We start from the raw sequence: 23227 nt of genomic DNA, 5'->3' as shown, positions 1-23227 counted from the left end.
TCACTGGGGCTGGAAAAAAAAAATCAGCGTATTTTTTTCCTGCATGTGCCCTGGACTTTTCTTTTGATATTTTCTAGGTTGTTGCTGATGGTATTAAGAGATTCTGTTTAGCATGTGCCTTCCTCTCTCTTGTACCAATTGTAAGTAGCATCAGTGCAATTGTTACTGATGCACATTAATGAAACCTTGTAGCCCTCTTCCATTTCTAGCTTTTTTACCGACTCATATGGCTATGTTTTTAGGGACCTTCTGAAAGTAGGAAATGGATTGTTGTTTAAACACATGTAATGTTTGTCAAGGGTTACCATCCCAATTTCATCTCTCATTCTCAGCTTCAGCAATGAACTAAACCATCAGAGTATGTGGGGAAGGGCAGGGTGAGGTGATTTAGGGGAGGGTGGGTAGACATGCTTTTGGGGAGGGTGGGTAGATGAGATTTGAGGAATAGAAGGTTCAACATGTTCAGTGACAGCACCATTGAACTTGTCACAGAATGAAATTGATCAAAAAACCTCGAAACACAAATGGTTGCTCACATTGGACACGGATCTCTAAAGCCTCCGAGGTCTCATTTCCCAGGCTATTTGTTGCTGCACAGTTGTAGAACCCAGAATCTCTTCTTGAAATATTGTGGAAGGTCAGAGTGGCTCCTGTGAAATTAAGAGATTCTGTTTGGCTTCTGTCTTCCTCCCTCTTGTACCATGTGTATGTAGCTTCAGGGAAACTGTTACTGGTGCACGTCAAAGAGACCTTATCACCCTCTTTGATCTCCATTTGTGATCCGCTATCTCCTTGAATGGTTATGTTTTTAGGTGCATCTGAAAGAGAAAAATAGCTTGTGAATTAATGACATATATGGAGGGGGACATAGGTAGTGGTGTAGTACTGGGAGTTATTAGGTGAGTCAATCTTGCCCCATAATTCACAGTCCCCACAGGACATAGGTAAAATTTTACTTCCTTATCATAAAAGACTTTTGGGTTCCCTTTTACGTTAACCACTAATCCATTCGCATTCTCTCTCTTTGGCCCTCTTATTCCCTTTTTGGATCTCCTCTGTACTTTCTATATTTAGCTGGGTTCTCGACTGTAATAACGACCTAACTATTTTCTTAAGTCTAGTTTTCTTTTCTCATTTTAACCTATATATCTTTAGTCATCCAGGGAACTTTAGCTTTAGCTTGGATGTCCTTCCTTTCCCCCTTGTGAGAATGTGTTTACTCTCTACTCAAATTATCTCCTCTTCAAGGACATTCCATTGTTCAACTACTCTCTTGCCTACCAATTTTTGATTCCAATCCACCTGGGCCAGATTTGTTTTCATCTCATTGATGTTAGCCCTCCTCCAATCAAATAGTTTTACATCTGTGCTATGTTCTTTTCCATTACTATTCTGAACTTAGTTATATTATGATCACTGTTCTCCAAATGCTCTGGCATAGAAACATGCTCCACTTGCCCCACTTCATTCCCAGAATAGATACTGCACTGAACCCTTTCTCATTAGGCTGGAAACAACAATGACAATAACACCTTGTACTTATACAGCACCTTCAACCTAATAAACTGCCTCAAAGTGCTTCATAGGAGCATTATAAAACAAAATATGACACCAAACCACATAAGGAGATATTAGGTTAGATGACCAAAAGCTTAGTCAAAGCGGTAGGTTTTAAGGGGTACCTTAAAGGATGAAAGAGATGTAGAGAGGTGGAGAGGTTTAGGGACATAGGACATAGGAACATAGGAAGATAGGAACAGGAGTAGGCCATTCAGCCCCTCGAGCCAGTCCCCCTATTCAATGTGATCATGGCTGATCCGCAGCCTAACTCCATAAACCTGCCTCTGGCCCATATCCCTTAATATCTTTGCTTACCAAAAATCTGTCTATCTCAGATTTAAAATTAACAACTGTTCGAGCTTCGACTGCTGTTTGTGGAAGAGAGTTCCAAACCTCTACCACCCTTTGCGTGAAGAAGTGCTTCCTAACATCTCTCCTGAATGGTCTGGTCCTAATTTTTAGACTATGCCCCCTAGTTTTAGAATCTCTAAACAGTGGAAATAGTTTATCTTTATCTAGCCTGTCTTTTCCTGTTAATATCTTGACGACTTCAATCAGATCACCCCTTAACCTTCTAAATTCGAGTGAAAACAGGCCTAATTTGTGTAATCTCTCCTCATAACTTAACCCCTGTAGTCCCTTGTAAACCTACGTTGCACTCCGTCCAAGGCCAATATATCCTTCCTAAGGTGTGGTGCTCAGAACTGCTTGCAGTACTCCAAGTGGGGTCTAACCAGGGTTTTGTACAGCTGCAGCATGACCTCTGTGTCTTTATACTCCAATCCTCTAGATATAAAGGTGAGCATTCCATTAGCCTTTTTGATTATTTTCTGCACTTGCTCGTGACATTTTAAAGATCTATGTACCTGAACCCCCAAGTGTCTTTGGACATCCACTGTACTTAACCTCTTCTCATTTAGAAAGTACCCTGCTCTATCCTTTTTTGATCCAAAATGGATAACCTCACACTTGCCCACATTGAAATCCATCTGCCACAGTTTTACCCACTCACCTAGTCTGTCAATATCTCTATGCAATGTTATGCTATCATCTAGAATGTCTACAGTGCCACCTAACTTTGTATCATCAGCAAATTTGGATATATGACTTACTATGCCATTATCCAAGTCGTTAATGAATAATGTGAATAATTGAGGCCCCAACACAGATCCCTGCGGGACACCAGTAGTCACATCCTGCCAATCAGAGTACTTACCCATTATCCCCACTCTCTGTCACCTACCACTCAACCAACTTCCTCACAATGTCAATAATATGCCCTCAACTCCATGGGATTCTACCTTAGTTAGCAGTCTCTTATGTGGGACTTTATCAAATGCTTTCTTGAAGTCCATATAAATAACATCCATAGACACTCCCCCGTCCACTATCTTAGTCATCTCTTCAAAACATTCAGTGAGATTTGTCAGGCATGACCTTCCCATCATGAATCCATGCTGGCTGTCCCTGATTAACTGAAATTTTCCCAGGTGTTCAGTCACCCTATCCTTGATTATAGGCTTCAGCAACTTGCCCACCACAGATGTCAGGCTAACTGATCTGTAATTTCCTTGGTTCCCCCTTTCACCCTTCTTAAAAAGTGCAGTGACATGTGCAACTTTCCAATCCAGAGGGACCACTCCTGAATCTAGGGAACTCTGAAGGACTATAGTTAGGGCATCTACAATGTGCTCCCCTACTTCCTTTAACACCCTCGGATGGAAACCGTCAGGTCCTGGGGATTTCTCACTCTATAATTCCATTAATTTCCTTGTTATTGATGATTTACTTACGTTAATTGTATTAATTCCCTGTCTCCTATCAGCTATTAATTTTTTCGGGACTTCGGCAAGTTGTCCTCCTTTTCAACTGGAAATACTGAGGCAAAGTAATTGTTCAACATGTCTGCCATTTCCCCATTATCAATGACCATATCTCCAGTTTCAGCTTTTTGTGGGCCGACATTGCTCTTGACCACCCGTTTTCCCTTTATGTAACTATAAAATTTCTTCTTATTGATTTTGATGTCCCTTGCAAGCTTCCTTTCATAATCTCTTTTAGTATCTCTTATAAGCTGCTTTGTGACCCTTTGCTGGTCTTTGTATCGATCCCATTCGGCCGGATCTGTGCTGTGTTTTGCATTTTTGTAAGCCATTTCTTTTTGTTTTATGCTATCCCTCATCTCTTTCGTTGTCCATTGCTGTTTTTCGGTGAAGTGGAGCTTTTTCCTCTCAGGGTTATATACTCGTTCTGTATTTCATTAAATGTTTCTTTAAATATTCTCCACTGTTCTTCAGTCATTTGACCCATTAACAGATCTACCTAATATAAAAGCAAAATACTGTGGATGCTAGAACAGATCTACCCAGTTTACCGTGGACAGTCTCTGTCTCATCCCGGTAAAGTCAGCCTTACCCAAGTCTAAAATTCCAGTAGCTGATTCGTGCTTTTCACTTTCAAAGGCTACCTTGAATTCAATCATGTTGTGATCACTATTTGATAAATGTTCACGCACTGGTAGCCCCTAAGATGTTGATAGTGGGGGATTCAGTGATGGTAATGCCGTTGAATGTCAAAGGGAGATGGTTAGATTCTCTCTTGTTGGAGATGGTCATTGCCTGGCACTTGTATGGCGCGAATGTTACTTGCCACTTATCAGCCCAAGCCTAGATATTGTCCAGGTCTTGCTGCATTTCTACATGGACTGCTTCAGTATCTGAGGAGTCATGAATGGTGCTGAACATTGTGCAATCATCAGTGAACATCCCCACTTCTGACCTGATGATTGATGGAAGGTCATTGATGAAGCAGCTGAAGATGGTTGGGCCTCGGACACTATCCTGAGGAACTCCTGCAGTGATGTCCTGGAGCTCAGATGATTGACCTCCAACAACCACAACCATCCTCCTTTGAGCTAGGTATGACTCTAACCAGCAGAGATTTTTCCTCCGATTCCCATTGACTCCAGTTTTGCTAGGGCTCCTTGATGCCATACTCGGTCAAATGCTGCCTTGATGTCAAGGGCAGTCACTCTCACCTCATCTCTTGAGTTCAGCTCTTTTGTCCATGTTTGAACCAAGGCTGTAATGAGATCAGGTGCTGAGTGGCCCTGTTGGAACCCAAACTGGATATCACTGAGCAGGTTATTATTAAGCAAGTGCTGCTTGATGGCACTGTTGATGACACCTTCCATCACTTTACTGATGATTGAGAGTAGACTGATGGGGCGGTAATTGGCCGCGTTGGATTTGTCCTGCTTTTTGTATACAAGACATACCTGGGCAATTTTCCACATTGCCGGGGAGATGCCAGTGTTGTAGCTATACTGGGATAGCTTGGCTAGGGGTGCGGCATCTCTAGGACATATTGCTATCGGAAACTATCCAGGACACATTCGTGAAATGCACTACCTTTCTGACAGGTGCGAGTCTGCCTCTCCCAATCTATGTGTAAGTTAAAATCCTCAATTAATACTACTCTGCCTTTGTTACACACAGGTTTAGGGAGGGAATTCTAGAGCTTTGGGCCCAAGTATCTAAGGGCACAACGACCAATGGTGGAACCATTAAAACTGGAGATGGTAAAGAAGCCTGACTGTTCTTGATCCAGATGTTTCAGAAGGTTGTGGGGCTGGAGGAAGTTACAGAGATAGGGAGAAGGAAGGCCATGGAGGGATTTGAAAACAAGGATGAGAATTTTTAAATTGAGGCGTAGCTTAACCAGGAGCCAGTGTAGGTCAGTGAGCATGGGGTAATGGGTGAATGGGATTTGGCTTGAATTAGGATACAGGCAGCAGAGTTTTGGATGGCCTCAAATTCACTTACTTCATGACCCTCCCGAAAACCAAACTCTCAACCAAACGTTTGGTCACACTCTCTCCTAATATGTCCCTCTTTGGCTCAACATCTATTTTTTTCTCATGGCTTGTGAAGTGCTTTAGGAAATCTTTCTGCATTGAAGGCACTGGAGAAATGTAAGATGTAGTTATTTTTGCTATTGAAAGCAGTTCTGACCAGAAACTTACATTTTACTTGCAGAGTTATGTTGGCTTCATCTGAATACAAGTAATTACTGTAATTGACTGAACATTTGATGATCTTTTTGTGGTCCTGGTACGATGGGATGAACACAAGATAGCTGCTGAGGTTTCCTATTTGTTCATTAACTTTGCGTTGTTCTGCTGCCTCGTCAGAGATGCCATACCAGTTGAGACTGGGTTCGGCATTTTGGGCAACGTTGGAGGACGAACAAATCAAACTGGTGTTAATCCCTTCAACCAATTCTGTGGAGAATGAGATAATGGGTTTTGTTGGACGAGCTGCAAGAGAAGGAAAAGGGAAGTGACTGACCATCATTTCATGCACTTAGTTTATGAAATATGTTGTAAATATAGGCAGCTGGATTCTGAAATTTGTATAAGACAAAATAAATATCAGGAAGGAATAATTACCATAAACAGTGAGATGCACGGGAGATCTTCCTGTCCAACTGTTGAAATCTTTTATTTCAAATCTGAAGCAGTAGGCACCATTGTAGGTTGTGTTAATTTCACTTATCTGAAGAGAGCAGTTTTTCTTACTCAGGTCTCCTATGAAACTCACTTTATGATTATTGTTTTTCTCCTGATTGTTGTATAGTTCTAAGGACTTTAAGTCACACGGGGATATTAACCACTTGGCAGTTATATTGGATGGAGATATTGGGGGTTTATCAGGGTATTGGAAAGAACAGTTGAAGATCACAGATGTCCCCTGCACTGCAAAAAGGGAATCCGGAACCGAAACACCCCAACCAGGTGTAGCTGTAGAACCTGTAGGGGAAAAAGAGCAGAAAACATTGTGATTTCACTGACTCCCAAATCCACTGTTACTCTGGCAATCTACTACAGCAGTCTCTGGCTATGTGTCATTATTTTTCCACAATTTCACACTCCATTTAAGTGGCAGGTTTATAAACAGGAAGTTGAAGATCAGTGGTAGCACTCTCATCTCTGAGACAGAAAGTCATGGGTTCAAGTCACAATCCAAAGATTTGAGCATATAATCCAGGCAGATACTCCCAATCTGAGGGAGTGCTGTACTGTCAGAGGTGCTGATTTTTGGATGATAAATTAAACCCCGCCTGCTCTCTCAGATGGACGTAAAAGATCCCGTGTCACTTTCGGAAGAAGAGTAGCGGAGTTCTACCTGGTGTCCTAGTCAATATTTATCACTCAGTCAACCCTCAAACAGATCATCCAGTCATTATCTCATTGTCAGGAATTGGGACAGGAACACAGGCCCCTTTCCACTCACCAGCACTTACATGTGGCAGGTGGGGCAGGAATAGCCAATGTCCATCCCATCAGGGGAAGGTGGGAAATTTAGGTCAAGGACACTGAGGTGGTAGTAGGCCTTGCTGCTTCATTTTGCTTCTTTTTCAGTACAGTAAGTTCCTTCGTGGGGAAGGAATCTAATCCGAGAAAGTCTGAAATGCAAAGTAACATTCCATACCTTTATCAATAAAAGAAAATCACACAAAACAATCATAAAAGTAAAGTACTGCAGAAGCTGGAAATCTCAAATAAAAACAGAAAATGTGGAAATATTCTGCATCTACGGAGATTGAAGTAATGTTTCAGGTCAATGACCTTTCATCTGAACTGGAAGATACATATAGATTGGGCAAACCAAATTAGCAATAATACTGTAGAGGAGGAATTCCTGGAGTGCGTACATGATGGTTTTTCTGGAACAATACGTTGAGGAACCAACTAGAGAACAGGCCATCCTAGACTGAGTATTGTGTAATGAGAAAGGATTAGTTAACAATCTCGTTGTGTGGGGTCGCTTCGGGAAGAGCGACCATAACATGATGGAATTCTTCATTAAGATGGAGAGTGAGAGAGTTGATTCTGAGACTAGGGTCCTGAATCTAAATAAAGGAAACTATGAAGGTATGAGGTGCTAGTTGGCTATGATAGATTGGAGAACATTACTTAAAGGGTTGAAAGTGAATAGGCAATGGCTAGCATTTAAAGAGCACATGGATAAATTACAACAATTGTTCATTCCTGTCTGGCGCAAAAATAAAACAGTAAGGGTGACTGAACTGTGGCTTACAAAAGAAATCAGGGATAATATTAGATTCAAGGAGGAGAAATATAAAATGGCCAGAACAAGCAGCAAACCTGAGGATTGGGAGCAGTTTAGAATGCAGCAAAGGAGGACAAGGAGATTGATTATGAAGGGGAAAATAGAGTATGAGAGTAATCTTGCAGAGAACATAAAAACTGACTGTAAAAGCTTTTATAGATATGTGAAGAGAAAAAGATTAGTGAAGACAAATGTGAGTTCCTTACAGTCAGAAATGGTGGAATTTATAATGGGGAACAAAGAAGTAGCAGACCAATTAAATATATAAATAAAAGCAAAATACTGCGGATGCTGGAAATCTGAAATAAAAACAAGAAATGCTGGAATCACTCAGCAGGTCTGGCAGCATTTGTGGAAAGAGAAGCAGAGTTAACGTTTCGGGTCAGTGACACTGACCCGAAACGTTAACTCTGCTTCTCTTTCCACAGATGCTGCCAGACCAATTAAATATATACTTTGGTTCTGTCTTCACAAAGGAGGACTCAAATTACCTCCCAGAAATGTTAGGGAACATAGGGTCTAGTGAGAAGGAGGAACTCTATGAAATCAGTATTAGTAGGGAAATGTTGTTAGGGAAATTGGTGGGAATGAAGGACGATAAATCCCCAGGGCCTGATAATCTATATCCCAGAGTACTTACAGAAGTGGCCCTAGAAATAATAGATGCATTGCTGGTCATTTTTCAAAATTCTATAGACTCTGGAATAGTTCCAACAGATTGGAGGGTAGCTCACATAACCATTATTTAAAAAAGGAGGTAGAGAGGAAAACAAAATTATAGACCGGTTAGCCTGACATCAGTAGTGGGGATAATGCTAGAGTCCATTGTAAAAGATATAATAGCAGAGCATTTGGAAAACAATGACAGGATTGGACAAAGTCAACATGGATTTACAAAAGGGAAATCATGCCTGACAAGTCTGCTGGAATGTTTTGAGGATGTAACCCGTAGCATAGATAAGGGAGAACCAATTAATGTGGTGTATTTGGACTTTCAGAAGGGTTTCGATATGGTCCCACATAAGAGATTAGTGTGCAAAATTAAAGCACAAGGGATTGGGGGTAAGGTACTGACATGGATAGAGAACTGGTTGGCAGACAGGAAATAAAGAGTAGGAATAAACGGGTCATTTTCCGAGTGACTAGTGGGGTACTGCAGGGATCAATGCTTGGACCCCAGCTATTCACAATATATATTAATGATATAGATGAGGGAATTAAATGTAATAATTCCAAGTTTGCAGATGATACAAACAGGTCCAGCGACCCGGGTTCAATTCTGGGTACTACCTGTGTGGAGTTTGCAAGTTCTCCTTGTGTCTGCGTGGGTTTCCTCTGGGTGCTCTGGTTTCCTCCCACAGCCAAAAAGACTTGCAGGTTGATAGGTAAATTGGCCATTATAAATTGCCGCTAGTATAGGTAGGTGGTAGGGGAATATAGGAACAGGTGAGGATGTGGTAGGAATATGGGATTAGTGTAGGATGAGTATAAATGGGTGGTTAATGGTCGGCTCTGACTCGGTGGGCCGAAGGGCCTGTTTCAGTGCTGTATCTCTAAATCAAATCAAAATCAAAAAGCTGGGTGTGAGTGTGAGCTGTGAGGAGGATGCAGAGAAGTTCCAGTGTGATTTGGACAGGTTGAGTGAGTGGGCAAATACATGGCAGATGCAGTTTAATGTGGATAAATGTCAGGTTATCCACTTTGGTGGCAAAAACAGAAAGGCAGATTATTATGTGAATGGCGATAGATTGGGAAAGGGGGAGGTGCAGCGAGACCTGGTTGCCTTGTGCACCAGTCGCTGAAAGAAAGCATGCAGGTGCAGCAGGCAATTAAGAAGGCAAATGGTATGTTGGCCTTCATAGCAAGAGGATTCGAGCAAGGGTGTCTTGCTGCAATTATACAAGGCCTTGGTGCTACCACATCCGGAGTATTGTGTGCAGTTTTGGTCCCCTTATCTGAGGAAAGATGTTCTTGCTGTGGAGGGAGTGCAGCGAAAGTTCACCAGACTGATTGCTGGGATGGCAGGACTGATGTATGAAGAGAGATTGGGTCGATTAGGCTTGTAATTTTATTTCCTCAAATCCCCCCTAAACCTCCTGCTCTTACCTTAAATTATGCCCCCTTTTTATTGACCCCTCTGCTAAGGGAAAAAGTTTCTTCCTATCTATCCTATCAATGCTCCTGATAATTTTGTATACCTCAATCAGATTTCTCCTCAGCCTCCTCTGCTCTAAGGAAAACAACCCTAGCATATCCAAGCTCTCTTCATAGCTGAAATGCTCCAGCTCAGGCAACATCTTGGTGAATCTCCTCTGCACCCTCTCCAGTGCAATCACATCCTTCCTATAATGTGGTGACCAGAACTGTACACAGTACTCCAGCTGTGGCCTAACTAGTATTTTATACAGCTCCATCATAACCTCCCTGCTCTCATATTATATGCCTCGTCTAATAAAGACAAGTACCCCATATGCCGTCTTAACCACCTTATCTACTTGTGCTGCTGCCTTCAGTGATCTATGGACAAGTACACCAAGGTCCCTCTGACTCTCTGTATTTCCTTGGGTCCTATCATCCATTGCATATTCCCTTGCCTTGTTATTCCTCCTAAAATGCATCACCTCACACTTCTCAGGATTAAATTCCATTTGCCACTGCTCCGGCCATCTTACCAGCCCAACTATATCATCCTGTAATCTCAGGCTATCCTCCTCACTATTTGCGGCACTACCAATTTTTGTGTCTTCTGCGAACTTACTGATCATACCTCCTATATTCATGTCTAAATCATTAATGTACACTACAAACAGTAAGGGTCCCAGCACCGATCCCTGCGGTACACCACTGGTCATAGGCCTCCACTCGCAAAAACAACCCTCGACCATCACCCTCTGCCTCCTGCCACTAAGCCAATTTTGGATCCAATTTGCCAAATTGCCCTGGATCCCTTGGGCTCTTACCTTCTTAACCAATCTTTCATGTGAGACCTTATCAAAAGCCTAACTGAAGTCCATGTAGACTACATCAACTGCTTAACTCTCATCTACACATCTAATCACCTCCTTGAAAAATTCAATCAAGTTTGTTAGACATGATCTCCCCCTGACAAAGCTATGCTGACTATCCCTGATTAATCCCTGTCTCTCCAAGTGGAGATTAATCCTCTCTCTCAGAATGTTTCCAATAGTTTCCCTACTACTGACGTTAGACTCACTGGCCTATAATTACCTGGTTTATCCCTGCTACCCTTCTTGAATAATGATACCACATATGCTGTCCTCCAATCTTCTGGCACCTCTCCTGTGGCGAGAGAGGATTTGAAAATTTGTGCCAGAGCCCCTGCTATCTCCTCCATTGCCTAAAATAGCGGCCTAGGTTACATCTCATCTGGGTCTGAGGATTTATCCATCTTTAAGCCCAGTGAATCAGCTAATACTTCCTCCTTTTGAATGCTAATTTATTCAAGTATGTCACAAACCCCTGCCTGATCTCTATACCTACATCGTCTTTCTCCATAGTGAACACAGATGAAAAGTAATCATTTAAAACCTCACCTATGTCCTCCTGTAGACCCAGTAAAGGCACATATAGGAAAAACATCTAAGAACTTAGTTGAAACAAAGGGGCTCCGTCACACAACAATGAATAGTGTGTTAAAGCATAGGGGGGATGGGCAGAAAGGGAACACAGCACACAGACGGCTGAGGAATTGTAGACAGTATAGAAAAGACATATTGAGGATACCAGACACTGTCCTTGCACGTAGCAGATAAAGGAGTCGTCGTGGACACCAGATATGATTAGACCCATAGTAGACAATGGGAAACTGTAAAATGTTGGCCAGGTTCTCACTGAGCCAAATAAGGAATTATTACTACGTCATTACACCAGATCCCGATGAGTAAGTAAGAGGGGAGGGTCTTGGAAAAAAGATTTAACCCCTGACTGAAACTGGGAAAGGCACGAGAACCCTGGGGAAGAACAGTCGAGAAGACACCCCTGAGCCAAGGGCTCAGAGAAGCCTTAAATCCGAGACTGATCACCTCGTGCCTTGATGGGTAGTATACTGTGCTAGTAGTGAGAGCTTGTACTTTGATGAGTTTTGATACTGTGCAAGTAGTGAGAGCTTGTACTTGATGATTTAGTTTGTGAATAAAATATTGATATATCTTTCACCAATTGGATTCCGTGGATTCTTTAAGAGTAAGTGCATATTAGGCACAACATAATTGGCGCCTGAACAGGGACTCGGATGCAGTGCTATTTAAAGTTATTTTGAATAGCCTCGCCGCGTTCAAACTAAATTATAAACAAAGTTACGAGTCTGACGGATCGGATTGGTGAAACTTTGAGTAAATATGGCCTTGGCAAGGCTATTGTGGAGTTGGAGCTCCAGAAATATTTGAAGGGCAAGTGGCCCTCGTGGATAGAGTTTGCAGTTAAACAGTACACGGGTGAAGGGTCTGTTGGGGTTCAATTTTCTAAGTTGTTTGGAATTGAATAAGTGTGAAAAGAGATTGTGGAGTGTATTCATTTCAATTTAAGTTTGTGCACCCAGGAATGGGATATAAAATTGAATTATTTTTTATTTATTTAGAGATACAGCACTGAAACAGGCCCTTCGGCCCACCGAGTCTATGCCGACCAACAACCACCCATTTTCCACTAATCCTACATTAATCCCATATTCCTACCACATCCCCACACCACCTACCTATACTAGGGGGAATTTATAATGGCCAATTTACCAATCAAACTGCAAGTCTTTGGCTGTGGGAGGAAACCAGAGCACCCGGCAAAAACCCACGTGATCACAGGGAAAGCTTGCAAACTCACACAGGCAGTAGCCAGAATCGAACCCAGTTCGCTGGAGCTGTGAGGCTGCAGTGCTAACCACTGTGCCACTGTGCTGCCCAACCATTACGCCACTGCGTTTTATTTTCAATTTAAAAGTTGGTTTTGCAACTGTGAAAAGGCAATGAACAATTTTCTTTTTCTTTATTCATTCATGGGATGTGGGCGTCACTGGCCAGGCCAGCATTTATTGCCCATCCCTAATTTCCCTTGAGAAGGTGGTGGTGAGCTGCCTTCTTGAACTGCTGCAGTCCATTTGGGGTAGGTACACCCACAGTGCTGTTAGGAAGGGAGTTCCAGGATTTTGACCCAGCGACAGTGAAGGAACAGCGATATAGTTCCAAGTCAGGATGGTGTGTGACTTGGAGGGGAACTTGCAGGTGGTGGTGTTCCCATGTATTTGCTGCCCTTGTCCTTCCAGTTGGTAGAGGTCGCGGGTTTGAAAGGTGCTGTCTAAGGAGCCTTGATGCATTGCTGCAGTGCATCTTGTAGATGGTACACACTGCTGCCACTGTGCGTCAGTGGTGGAGGGAGTGAATGTTTGTAGATGGGGTGCCAATCAAGCGGGCTGCTTTGTCCTGGATGGTGTCAAGCTTCTTGAGTGTTGTTGGAGCTGCACCCATCCAGGCAAGTGGACAGTATTCCATCACACTCCTGACTTGTGCCTCAGGAGGTGAGTTACTCTGACCTGCTCTTGTAGCCACGGTATTTATATGGCTACTCCAGTTTCGTTTCTGGTCAATGGTAGCCCCTAAGATGTTGATAGTGGGGGATTCAGCGATGGTAATGCCTTTGAATGTCAAAGGGAGATGGTTAGATTCTCTCTTGTTGGAGATGGTCATTGCCTGGCACTTGTATGGTGCGAATGTTACTTGCCACTTATCAGCCCAAGCCTCGATATTGTTCAGGTCTTGCTGCATTTCTATATGGACTGCTTCAGTATCTGAGGAGTCACGAATGGTGCTGAACATTGTGCAATCATCAGCGAACATCCCCACTTCTGACCTGATGATTGAAGGAAGGTCATTGATGAAGCAGTTGAAGATGGTTGGGCCTAGGACACTACCCTGAGGAACTGCTGCAGTGATGTCCTGGAGCTGAGATGATTGACCTCCAACAACCACAACCATCTTCCTTTGCGCTAGGTATGACTCCAGCCAGCAGAGTGTTTTCCCCCTGATTCCCATTGACCTCAATTTTGCTCGGGCTCCTTGATGCCATACTCGGTCAAATGCTGCCTTGATGTCAAGGGCAGCCACTCTCACCTCACCTCTTGAGTTGATTGATGAGGGAAGGGCTGCAGATGTCGTATACATGGACTTCAGCAAGGCGTTTGATAAGGTTCCCCATGGTAGGCTGATGGAGAAAGTGAAGGCGCATGGGGTCCAAGGTGTACTAGCTAGATGGATAAAGAACTGGCTGGGCAACAGGAGACAGAGAGTAGCAGTGGAAGGGAGTTTCTCAAAATGGAGACGTGTGACCAGTGGTGTTCCACAGGGATCCGTGCTGGGACCACTGTTGTTTGTGATATACATAAATGATTTGGAGGAAAGTATAGGTGGTCTGATTAGCAAGTTTGCAGACGACACTAAGATTGGTGGAGTAGCAGATAGTGAAGGGGACTGTTAGAGAATACAACAGAATATAGATAGACTGGAGAGTTGGGCAGAGAAATGGCAGATGGAGTTCAATCAGGGCAAATGCGAGGTGATGCATTTTGGAAGATCCAATTCAAGAGTGAACTATACAGTAAATGGAAAGGTCCTGGGGAAAATTGATGTACAGAGAGATTTGGGTGTTCAGGTCCATTGTTCCCTGAATGTGGCAACGCAGGTCAATAGAGTGGTCAAGAAGGCATACGGCATGCTTTCCTTCATCGGATGGGGTATTGAGTACAAGAGTTGGCAGGTCATGTTACAGTTGTATAGGACTTTGGTTCGGCCACATTTGGAATACTGCGTGCAGTTCTGGTCGCCACATTACCAAAAGGATGTGGATGCTTTGGAGAGGGTGCAGAGGAGGTTCACCAGGATGTTGCCTGGTATGGAGGGCGCTAGCTATGAAGAGAGGTTGAGTAGATTAGGATTATTTTCATTAGAAAGACGGAGGTTGAGGGGGGACCTGATTGAGGTGTACAAAATAATGAGAGGTATAGACAGGGTGGATAGCAAGAAGCTTTTTCCCAGAGTGGGGGATTCAATTACAAGGGGGCACGAGTTCAAAGTGAAAGGGGAAAAGTTTAGGGGGGATTTGCGTGGAAAGTTCTTTACGCAGAGGGTGGTGGGTGCCTGGAACGCATTGCCAGTGGAGGTGGTAGATGCGGGCACGATAGCGTCTTTTAAGATGTATCTAGACAGATACATGAATGGGCAGGAAGTAAAGAGATACAGACCCTTAGAAAATAGGCGACATGTTTAGATAGAGGATTTGGATCGGGGTAGGCTTGGAGGGCCGAAGGGCCTGTTCCTGTGCTGTAATTTTCTTTGTTCTTTGTTCTTTGAGTTCAGCTGTTTAGTCCATGTTTGAACCAAGGCTGTAATGAGGTCAGGAGCTGTGGCCCTGGCTGAACCCAAACTGAGCGTCACTGAGCAGGTTATTGCTAAGCAAGTGCCGCTTGATGGCACTGTTGATGACACCTTCCATCACTTTACTGATGATTGAGAGTAGGCTGATGGGGCAGTAATTGGCCGGGTTGGACTTGTCCTGCTTTTTGTGTGCAGGACACACCTGGGCAATTTTCCACATTGCAGGGTAGGTGCCAGTGTTGCAGCTGTACTGGAACAGCTTGGCTTGGGACGCAGCAAGTTCTGGAGCACAGGTCTTCAGTACTATTGCCGGAATATTGTCAGGGCCCATAGCTTTTGTAGTATCCAGTGCTTTCAGTCGTTTCTTGATATCACGCAGAATGAATCGAATTGGCTGAAGACTGGCATCTGTGATGCTGGGGACTTCAGGAGGAAGCCGAGATGGATCATCAACTCGGCACTTCTGGCTGAAGATTGTTGCAAGTGCTTCAGACTTATCTTTCGCACTGATGTGCTGGGCTCCCTCATCATTGAGGATGGGGATATTTGTGGAGCCAGCTCCTCCAGTTAGTTGTTTCATTGTCCACCACCATTCACGGCTGGATGTGGCAGGGCTGCAGAGCAGCCTCATTTTGAGGTTTGCCTGGTGCTGCTCCTGGCATGCCCTCCTGCACTCTTCATTGAACCAGGGTTGGTCTCCTGGCTTGATGGTAATGGTAGAGTGGGGAAATGCCGGTCCATGAGGTTACACCTGTGGTTGAGTACAATTATGCTGCTTCTGATGGCCCACAGCTCCTCATGGATGCCCAGTTTTGCATTGCTAGATCTGTTCGAAATCTATCCCATTTAGCAAAGTGATAGTGCCACACAACACGATGGACAGTATCCTCAATGTGAAGGCGGGATTTCATCTCCACAAGGACTGTGCGGTGGTCACTGCTACCAATACTGTCATGGACAGAAGCATCTGCGGCAGGCAGATTAGTGACGATGAGGTCAAGTATGTTTTTCCCTCGTGTTGGTTCTCCCACCACCTGACGCAGACCCAGTCTAGCAGCTATGTCCTTTAGGACTCAGCCAACCCGGTCAGTAGTGGTGCTACCGAGCCACTCTTGGTGATGGACATTGAAGTCCCCCACCCAGAGTACATTTTGTGCCCTTGCCGCCTTCAGTGCTTCCTTCACGTGGTGTTCAACATGGAGGAGTACTGAGTCATCAGCTGAGGGAGGGCAGTAGGTGGTAATCAGTCGGAGGTTACCTTGCCCATGTTTGACCTGATGCCATGAGACTTCATGGGGTCCGGAGTCGATGTTGAGGACTCCCAGGGAAACTTCCCCCCTACTGTATACCACTGTGCCACCACTTCTGGTGAGTATGTCCTGTCCCACTGACAGGACAGATGGTGGTGGCAGTGTCTGGGACATTGTCTGTAAGGTATGATTCCGTGAGTATGACTATGTCAGGCTGTTGCTTGACTAGTCTGTGGGACAGCTCTCCCAACTTTGGCACAAGCCCCCAGATGTTAGTAAGGAGGTCTTTGCAGGGTCGACAGGGCTGGGTCTGCTGTTGTCGGTGCCTGGGTCGATGCCAGGTGGTCCGTCCGGTTTCATTCCTTTTTATTGACTTCGTAGCGGTTAGGTACAACTGAGTGGCTTGCTGGGCCATTTAAGAGTTAACCACATTGCTGTGGGTCTGGAGTCACATGTAGGCCAGACCAGGTAAGGACAGCTGACTTCCTTCCCTAAAGGGCATTCGTGAACCAGATGGGTTTTTACAACAATCGACAATGGTTTCATGGCCATCATTAGACTAGCTTTTAATTCCAGATTTATTAATTAAATTCAAATTCTTCTGCTGTGGTGGGATTCAAACCCAAGTCCCCAGAGAAATACCCTGGGTCTCTGGGTTACTACTCCAGTGATAATACCACTATGCCTACCCCTATCTAAGAGGTAAGCTTCAGCCTTGAAGGTCTGAAGATATCTGGTAGAAATCAAATTTGAAATTTACAACACTGCTTTAATTGGAATTCCAGTTTAAAATCTGTTCCTGCTTTTTTTTGGAGTTTAAGTTAGAGACATGTTTTACTGACTGTTTTAAGTAGCAAATGACAGGAATTGGATATTGGTTTAAGGGAGAGAAGGATAAACAAAGGAGATATGGGAAAGATTATGTCTGTTTAAAGTTTGTTTCAGAAGCTGGTGTTAAATCTTTTGTTTTAAGAATGTTAAATAACTTTTTCTTTAGTTTTTGGTTTTATTACAGTCATTTGAAAAGGAGCCTGAAGAAAGAACAAGAAAAATGATGTAATTTACCTATTTTTTAAAAAAGCACGTGCTATTCTGTTCTGTGTCTAGTTAATAAGTATTATAAAGTTAATAAGTCTAAGTTTATACTATTAAGGTTAACTGACCTGCTAAGTTGAAAAACTGGAAATTTCATTTGTGGCCACAATGAACTTTCAAGTTTATTCTGTCAGGTTTTGGGGGAGACTTTAATTCCAAACATAAGATTCGTTCATGTAACATTGGCAGTTTTGATTTTTAAGTATTTATTGCAGTGAATTGGAATTTGGAATCATCTTTGTTATATTTTTAAAAATCCTTGGATTAGAAACCTCTTACAAAAGATGCTAAAAGTTTGAAAACAATTGCAGTTTAATCTAAAATGCTGTCTTTCCTGATGGAGATGCTTTCCTTTGAAGCTGATAATGTTACTAATTATTTGGTTGTTTTCAAACCCTAAGGATCCCAAAAGGATTGAAAAAAAAAGTTTCAAATGGAGTGTCGCTCTTTTCGATCAGAAAAAAAAGGTTACGTAAAGTGACGCAGCTGAGAATGTTTTGCTCCGCCCCCAGAAATTAACCCTGCTGCAGTTATTGTTTTTCCATTTAATCCACCACACAATTTTTGAATTGTTGAGAGTAAAATTTATATATATTGGACATTATTAAATTTTAAATTTCTAAATTGACAGATATAATTGGACAAATTAACCCATTGGGCTCAGGGGCAGAGCCACAATGGATTCTTTCTGTTTTTTTTAAGCAGGTGACGGTAGGTTCCAAGGCCACATGAGAACTGATGCCACAGCAAGAGATCCAGCAGCTTTAAGAATTTAAGAACTTAATTGCAGACATCAAATGTCACAGCATCTTTATCAATGAGACAAAGTGCTTGAGAAGGAGAGATAGTTGCAAGCACTTCTGTCTTTAATGTAAAAAAAAATGCAATACCATCAAGTCTGGGCATAAGAAATTGGAATCAATAAACAAAATGTAATTGATATGAGTGGTTATTTAAAGCACTCAAAGGGAAATTTATCTGATATTTAAGAGGACAATCAAAGTTTTTCGAAAAAAAAACAGTCTAAGTGGTTTACTGTGTTGGATATTAGCAATGGGTTCTGGTCCATACCGCTGGCACAAGAGTGTCAATATAAATTTGCGTTTACGTTCCAGGGACAAGAGTACACCTGGACGTGTCTCCCCTTGGGATTTCATAATAGTCCGTCGATATTCCACCAGCAGTTGGCACAGAGTAAGGAGGAGCACTTAGAGCTACTGGAGGAGCTCCTTCAACTCCTCCAGAAGGCCGGAGTGAAAGTTAAGCCTAAAAAGGCACAGATAATGAAGGAAAAGGTTTCCTATTTGGGAATAGTAATAACACAGGGAAAGCATGAGATAGAGCAGATGCGAGTACAGACAATCCTCAAACTCCCCCTACCACAAGATACTAAGACTTTGAGATCATTTTTTGGGCTTTGTTGGGTATCGCAGGAACCATACTGATGGATTTGCCGGAAAGCCAGCCCCTTTATATGATCTCCTAAGTAAGGACTACTACGTGCCTGGCGGACCATTTAGTCTACCAGGGCAAACCCCATGAGTGTCAGGTTTTGACAGCAAAGGCCCTCAATGGACTTTTTGTGTCAAAATCATTGGGGGGTGTACAAGGGAAGGAGCCTGCAATCAAACCAGCAATCAAAGTTTTTGTTGACGGTTCCTCTACAGGAGAGGATGGGTTTGGGCGGACAGGATGTGGATTACATGTACAGGAGGATGGAAGTCCCAGACTCAGGGACGAATTGCGATGGGTCTTTCTTGTAAACGTTACTATCGGACAGTGGATATGTGTCGAATGCCCAAAAGGGACCCACCAGGGGGCCCCCGAGTTTCCTTTATGTCAGTGCGATGATAAAGACTGTAAAAACCGATCAATATGTGTGAAAGCATACAATGATAGGGGCGATTGGCTCTATTGTGTTGGGGAAAATAATAAAGGACAGTTCCTATTCCAGGTCGTGAGATTAAACAGACAAGAAGCACCAACCCCCACGGTTACCCCCACATCCGAATTACCAACGAGTAAGGTTATGACCCAGCAGCCACAAGTGACTGATCTCCCTTGCCCTGCCTTAACTGCAGGACCAGAAAATGGACTTGTGATAATAAAAACTAATAAAATTGTATATGATAATATACAGCATGAGTTGGTACTGGTAATATTGAATATCTCATATATCCAGCTACCTGACTGTTGCCCTGAGAAGACCCAAGAGTTGTACAAGGTATTATTACAACAATTGCTGAGACAAGAATTTGGTGATGAGGGAATAATAAAGGGAAAGAGACATAAATGTAGTTCAGTGAATGACGCAGCTACAGTTTTTAATACGGGAACTTCAATTGTCAATATTACAGATTTGAGGCAAATTGATGCGGGACAGGTACCAGTTTGGATCAATGACACCCAGTTGGAGTACTTAGCTAATCACACAAATGATAAAATTACCAGGTGCCAACTCAGAAAACCTAAGGTATGGAAAGGTCAGGAGTGTGTAAATACAGGATCTATGAGTATTGGAGTAGTATTGGGAATACCTGTAATTCTGAAAGATAAGTTAGGGATGCAATTATATGAAGTAGAAAATATAGGGGTGATAAGGGGAAAAGAGTACATAAAATATTATGATATATTACCCTATGTTGTGGAAATTGGAAAAGAGATAGTTGGAACAACATCGTCTGAGTGTAGTCTGGAAAACCAGGTAGTCATATGTCCTCATCCTATGTATAAAACTGCAGAGTCAAAATGTGGATTTAATGCCACTGTAAATTGCACCATAGAAACTAGCAAAGCATTGTCAGGGCTAACCCATGTCGCCTATATGGGAAAGGGGAGATATTGCTTAACCACCATGGCGAAGGAATACCAGTACAGACATAACCGGACTTGTCCGGTGAGCAACAGTACGTTTTATTTCAACCCACAAATACCAACCAGAGTAGAGTAGGGAAGATGGAGTTGGTAAACATACATAAACAAAAGGCAGAAATGATAACTGTGACAGAAGTATTAACAGACCTTGATAAATTACCTCTGGGAATACGAATATACTATTCAGCCATTGCCCACACACTTGGGTAAAGAGAAACAGCAGCTAGAAGCCATTGCTGTAGTGTACTACAATCTGGAGCAACAGTCAAAGAAGCTGCAACATGAGATTGAAGAGATAAATGATTCTACTTGATGGGAGGACTTATGGAACTGGGGGTCAAACGTGCAGATATACCCCTGGTTTAGAATTATCTTCCATGTCCTGATAGTGGTTTCGGGTATCATGGTGTTATATGTGATGGACTTAATTCGGAAACTTAAGAAATTGATTAAGCAATGTGGGAGGATGTATGAACACAGGTGGGACAGTTACCTTAAAGGCAATCAGTATTTGAACTTGCCCAATAAAAAGATAGACAATTGATTATGTAACACAAGCATAATAAGACAACCTATTGGTGGATACTTAAAATGAATAAATGTATGATCAATGTACTCTAAAAATGAAGTTACGACTATATTATGTTCGCACAAGTGATTGATTATGTAATAGTGATGCTTAAATGGTGTTTTCTTTAACATTACACTGTTTATGCTTTTGTTTTGAAAATGAAATTGTAATTGCACAAGTGTACTTTCTAAGAGACATGAGAGTGTGATCCCTTGGACATAGCCCTGCAGGATCAAAGGGGGGACTGCAGACACAGTAAAACACATACAGTAAAAACACATAAGAACTTAGTTGAAACAAAGGGGCTAATCACACAACAACGAATTGTGTTCAAGCATAGGGGGGCTGGGTAGAAAGAGGCCACAGCACACAGACAGCTGAGGAATTGTAGACAGTAGAGAAAAGACATATTGAGGATCCTAGACACTGTCCTTGCACGTAGCAGATGAAGGAGTCGTCATGGACAGCAGATATGATTAGACCTATAGTAGACAATGGGAAACTGTAAAATGTTGAACAGGTTCTCAGCGAGCCCAATAAGGAATTATCATTATGTCATTATACCAGATCCCTATGAGTAAGTAAGAGGGGAGGGTCTTGGAAACAAGATTTAACCCCTGACTGAAACTGGGAAAGGCACGAGAACTCTGGGGAAGAACAGTCGAGAAGACACCCCTGAGCCAAGGACTCGGAGAAGCTGTAAGTCCGAGACTGATCACCTCGTTCCTTGACGGGTAGTATACTGTGCTAGTAGTGAGAGCTTGTACTTTGATGAGTTTTGATACTGTGCAAATAGTGAGAGCTTGTACTTGATGATTTAGTGTGTGAATAAAATATTGATCTATCTTTCACCAATTGGATTCCGTGGATTCTTTAAGAGTAAGTGCGTATTAGACACAACACTCCGGCTCCACACACAGATTGCCACTTTGGTCCTTAATGGGCCCTACTCTTTCCCTGGTTATCCTCTTGCCCTGAATATACTTATAAAATGCCTTGGGATTTTCCATTATCTTGTCTGCCAGCGTTTTTTCATTCCCCCTCTTCGATCTCCTAATTACTTTTTTAAGTACCCCCCCCGCCCCACTACACTTTCTATACTCCTCTAGGGCCTCTGCTGTTTTCAGTGCTCTGAATCTGCCATAAGCCTCCTTTTTTTTCCTTACCCAATCGTCTGAATTCCTTGACATTCAGGGTTACCTGGACTTGTTGGTCCTACTCTTCACCTTTACGGGAACATGTTGGACATGAACTCTCATTATCTCCTTTCTGAATGACTCCCACTGGTCTGAAGTCAACTTTCCGATAAGAAGCTGCTCCCAGTCCACTTTAGCCAGATCCTGTTTTATCATATTGAAATCTGCCTTCCCCCAATTCAGTACTTTTATTTCCGGTCCCTCTATGTCCTTTTTCATAACTACCTTAAATCTTGCAGAGTTATGGTCACTATCCACGAAATGCTCCCCCACTGACACTTCTACCACTTGTCCAGCTTCATTCCCTAGGATTAGGTCCAGTACTGCCCCTCCTCATGTAGGATTTTCTACATGCTGCTCAAAAAGATCTCCTGAATTCACATTAAGCATTCTGTCCCCTTTAAGCATTTTGCACTAATACTATCCCCTCTAATATTGGGGAAATTAAAATCTCCTACTGTTATTACCCTATTATTTTTACACCTCTCTGAGATTTGCCTACACATCTGTTCCTCTATCTCTCCCTGACTGTTTGGAGGCCTATTGTACACTCCCAGCCAAGTGATTGCCCCCTTTTTGTTTTTACGTTCTCCCCATATGGCCTCATTTGAGGAACCTTCTAAGATATCATCCCTCCTTACTGCAGTAATTGACTCCTTGGTCAATAGTACAATGCCACCTTCTCTTTTACACCCTCCCCTCTGTCATGTCTGAAGATTCTATACCCTGGGATATTGAGCTGCCAGTCCTGCCCCTCCCTCAACCATGTCTCTGTGATAGCAATAATATCATAATCCCATGTGTTAATCAGCACCCTCAATTCATCTGCCTTACTAGTAAGACTCCTTGTGTTAAAATAGATACAATCCAGCCTTGCATTATTCGCTTGTGCCTTAACATGCCTATATTTGCTCTGCCTTCCAGACTGACTTAGTTTCTCTTCTATATTTGACTGTGCATCATCCCCTACTGTACCTCCACTCTATATCCCATCACCCTGCCAAATTAGTTTAACCCACCCACCCACCCCCACCCCAGGCAAACCTCCCAGCAAGAATGTTGGTCCTGTTCCAGTTCAGGTGTAACCCGTCCAACTTGTACAGATCCCACCTTCACCAGAAACAGACCCAGTGACCCAGGAATCTAAAGCCCTCCTTCCTGTCATGCA

At 42.9% G+C, this 23227-nt stretch overlaps 1 protein-coding gene across 6 annotated transcripts in view; it reads right to left on the bottom strand.

The window, feature by feature from the left end:
- LOC137375791 (sialic acid-binding Ig-like lectin 14) overlaps positions 1 to 23227 on the bottom strand; it is a 122883-nt gene that overhangs the window by 69246 nt on the left and 30410 nt on the right. For all 6 annotated transcript variants that reach the window (XR_010976059.1, XM_068043251.1, XM_068043253.1 and 3 more), the window contains exons 3-5: positions 6011 to 6370; positions 5585 to 5878; positions 537 to 818 (exon numbers count right to left, since the gene is read on the bottom strand). Coding sequence is in view for 5 of the 6 variants with exons in the window: in XM_068043251.1 (XP_067899352.1) it covers positions 537 to 818; positions 5585 to 5878; positions 6011 to 6370 (936 nt within the window). In the remaining variant the exon portion in view is untranslated. The remainder of the gene's footprint in view (positions 1 to 536; positions 819 to 5584; positions 5879 to 6010; positions 6371 to 23227) is intronic.

Source organism: Heterodontus francisci, chromosome 12 (assembly GCF_036365525.1).
Source record: "Heterodontus francisci isolate sHetFra1 chromosome 12, sHetFra1.hap1, whole genome shotgun sequence".
In the NCBI taxonomy this organism is placed as follows: Eukaryota; Metazoa; Chordata; class Chondrichthyes; order Heterodontiformes; family Heterodontidae; genus Heterodontus; species Heterodontus francisci.
The sequence above is the reverse complement of the archived record's forward strand: the minus strand, read 5'-3'. Positions and strand labels throughout refer to the sequence as shown.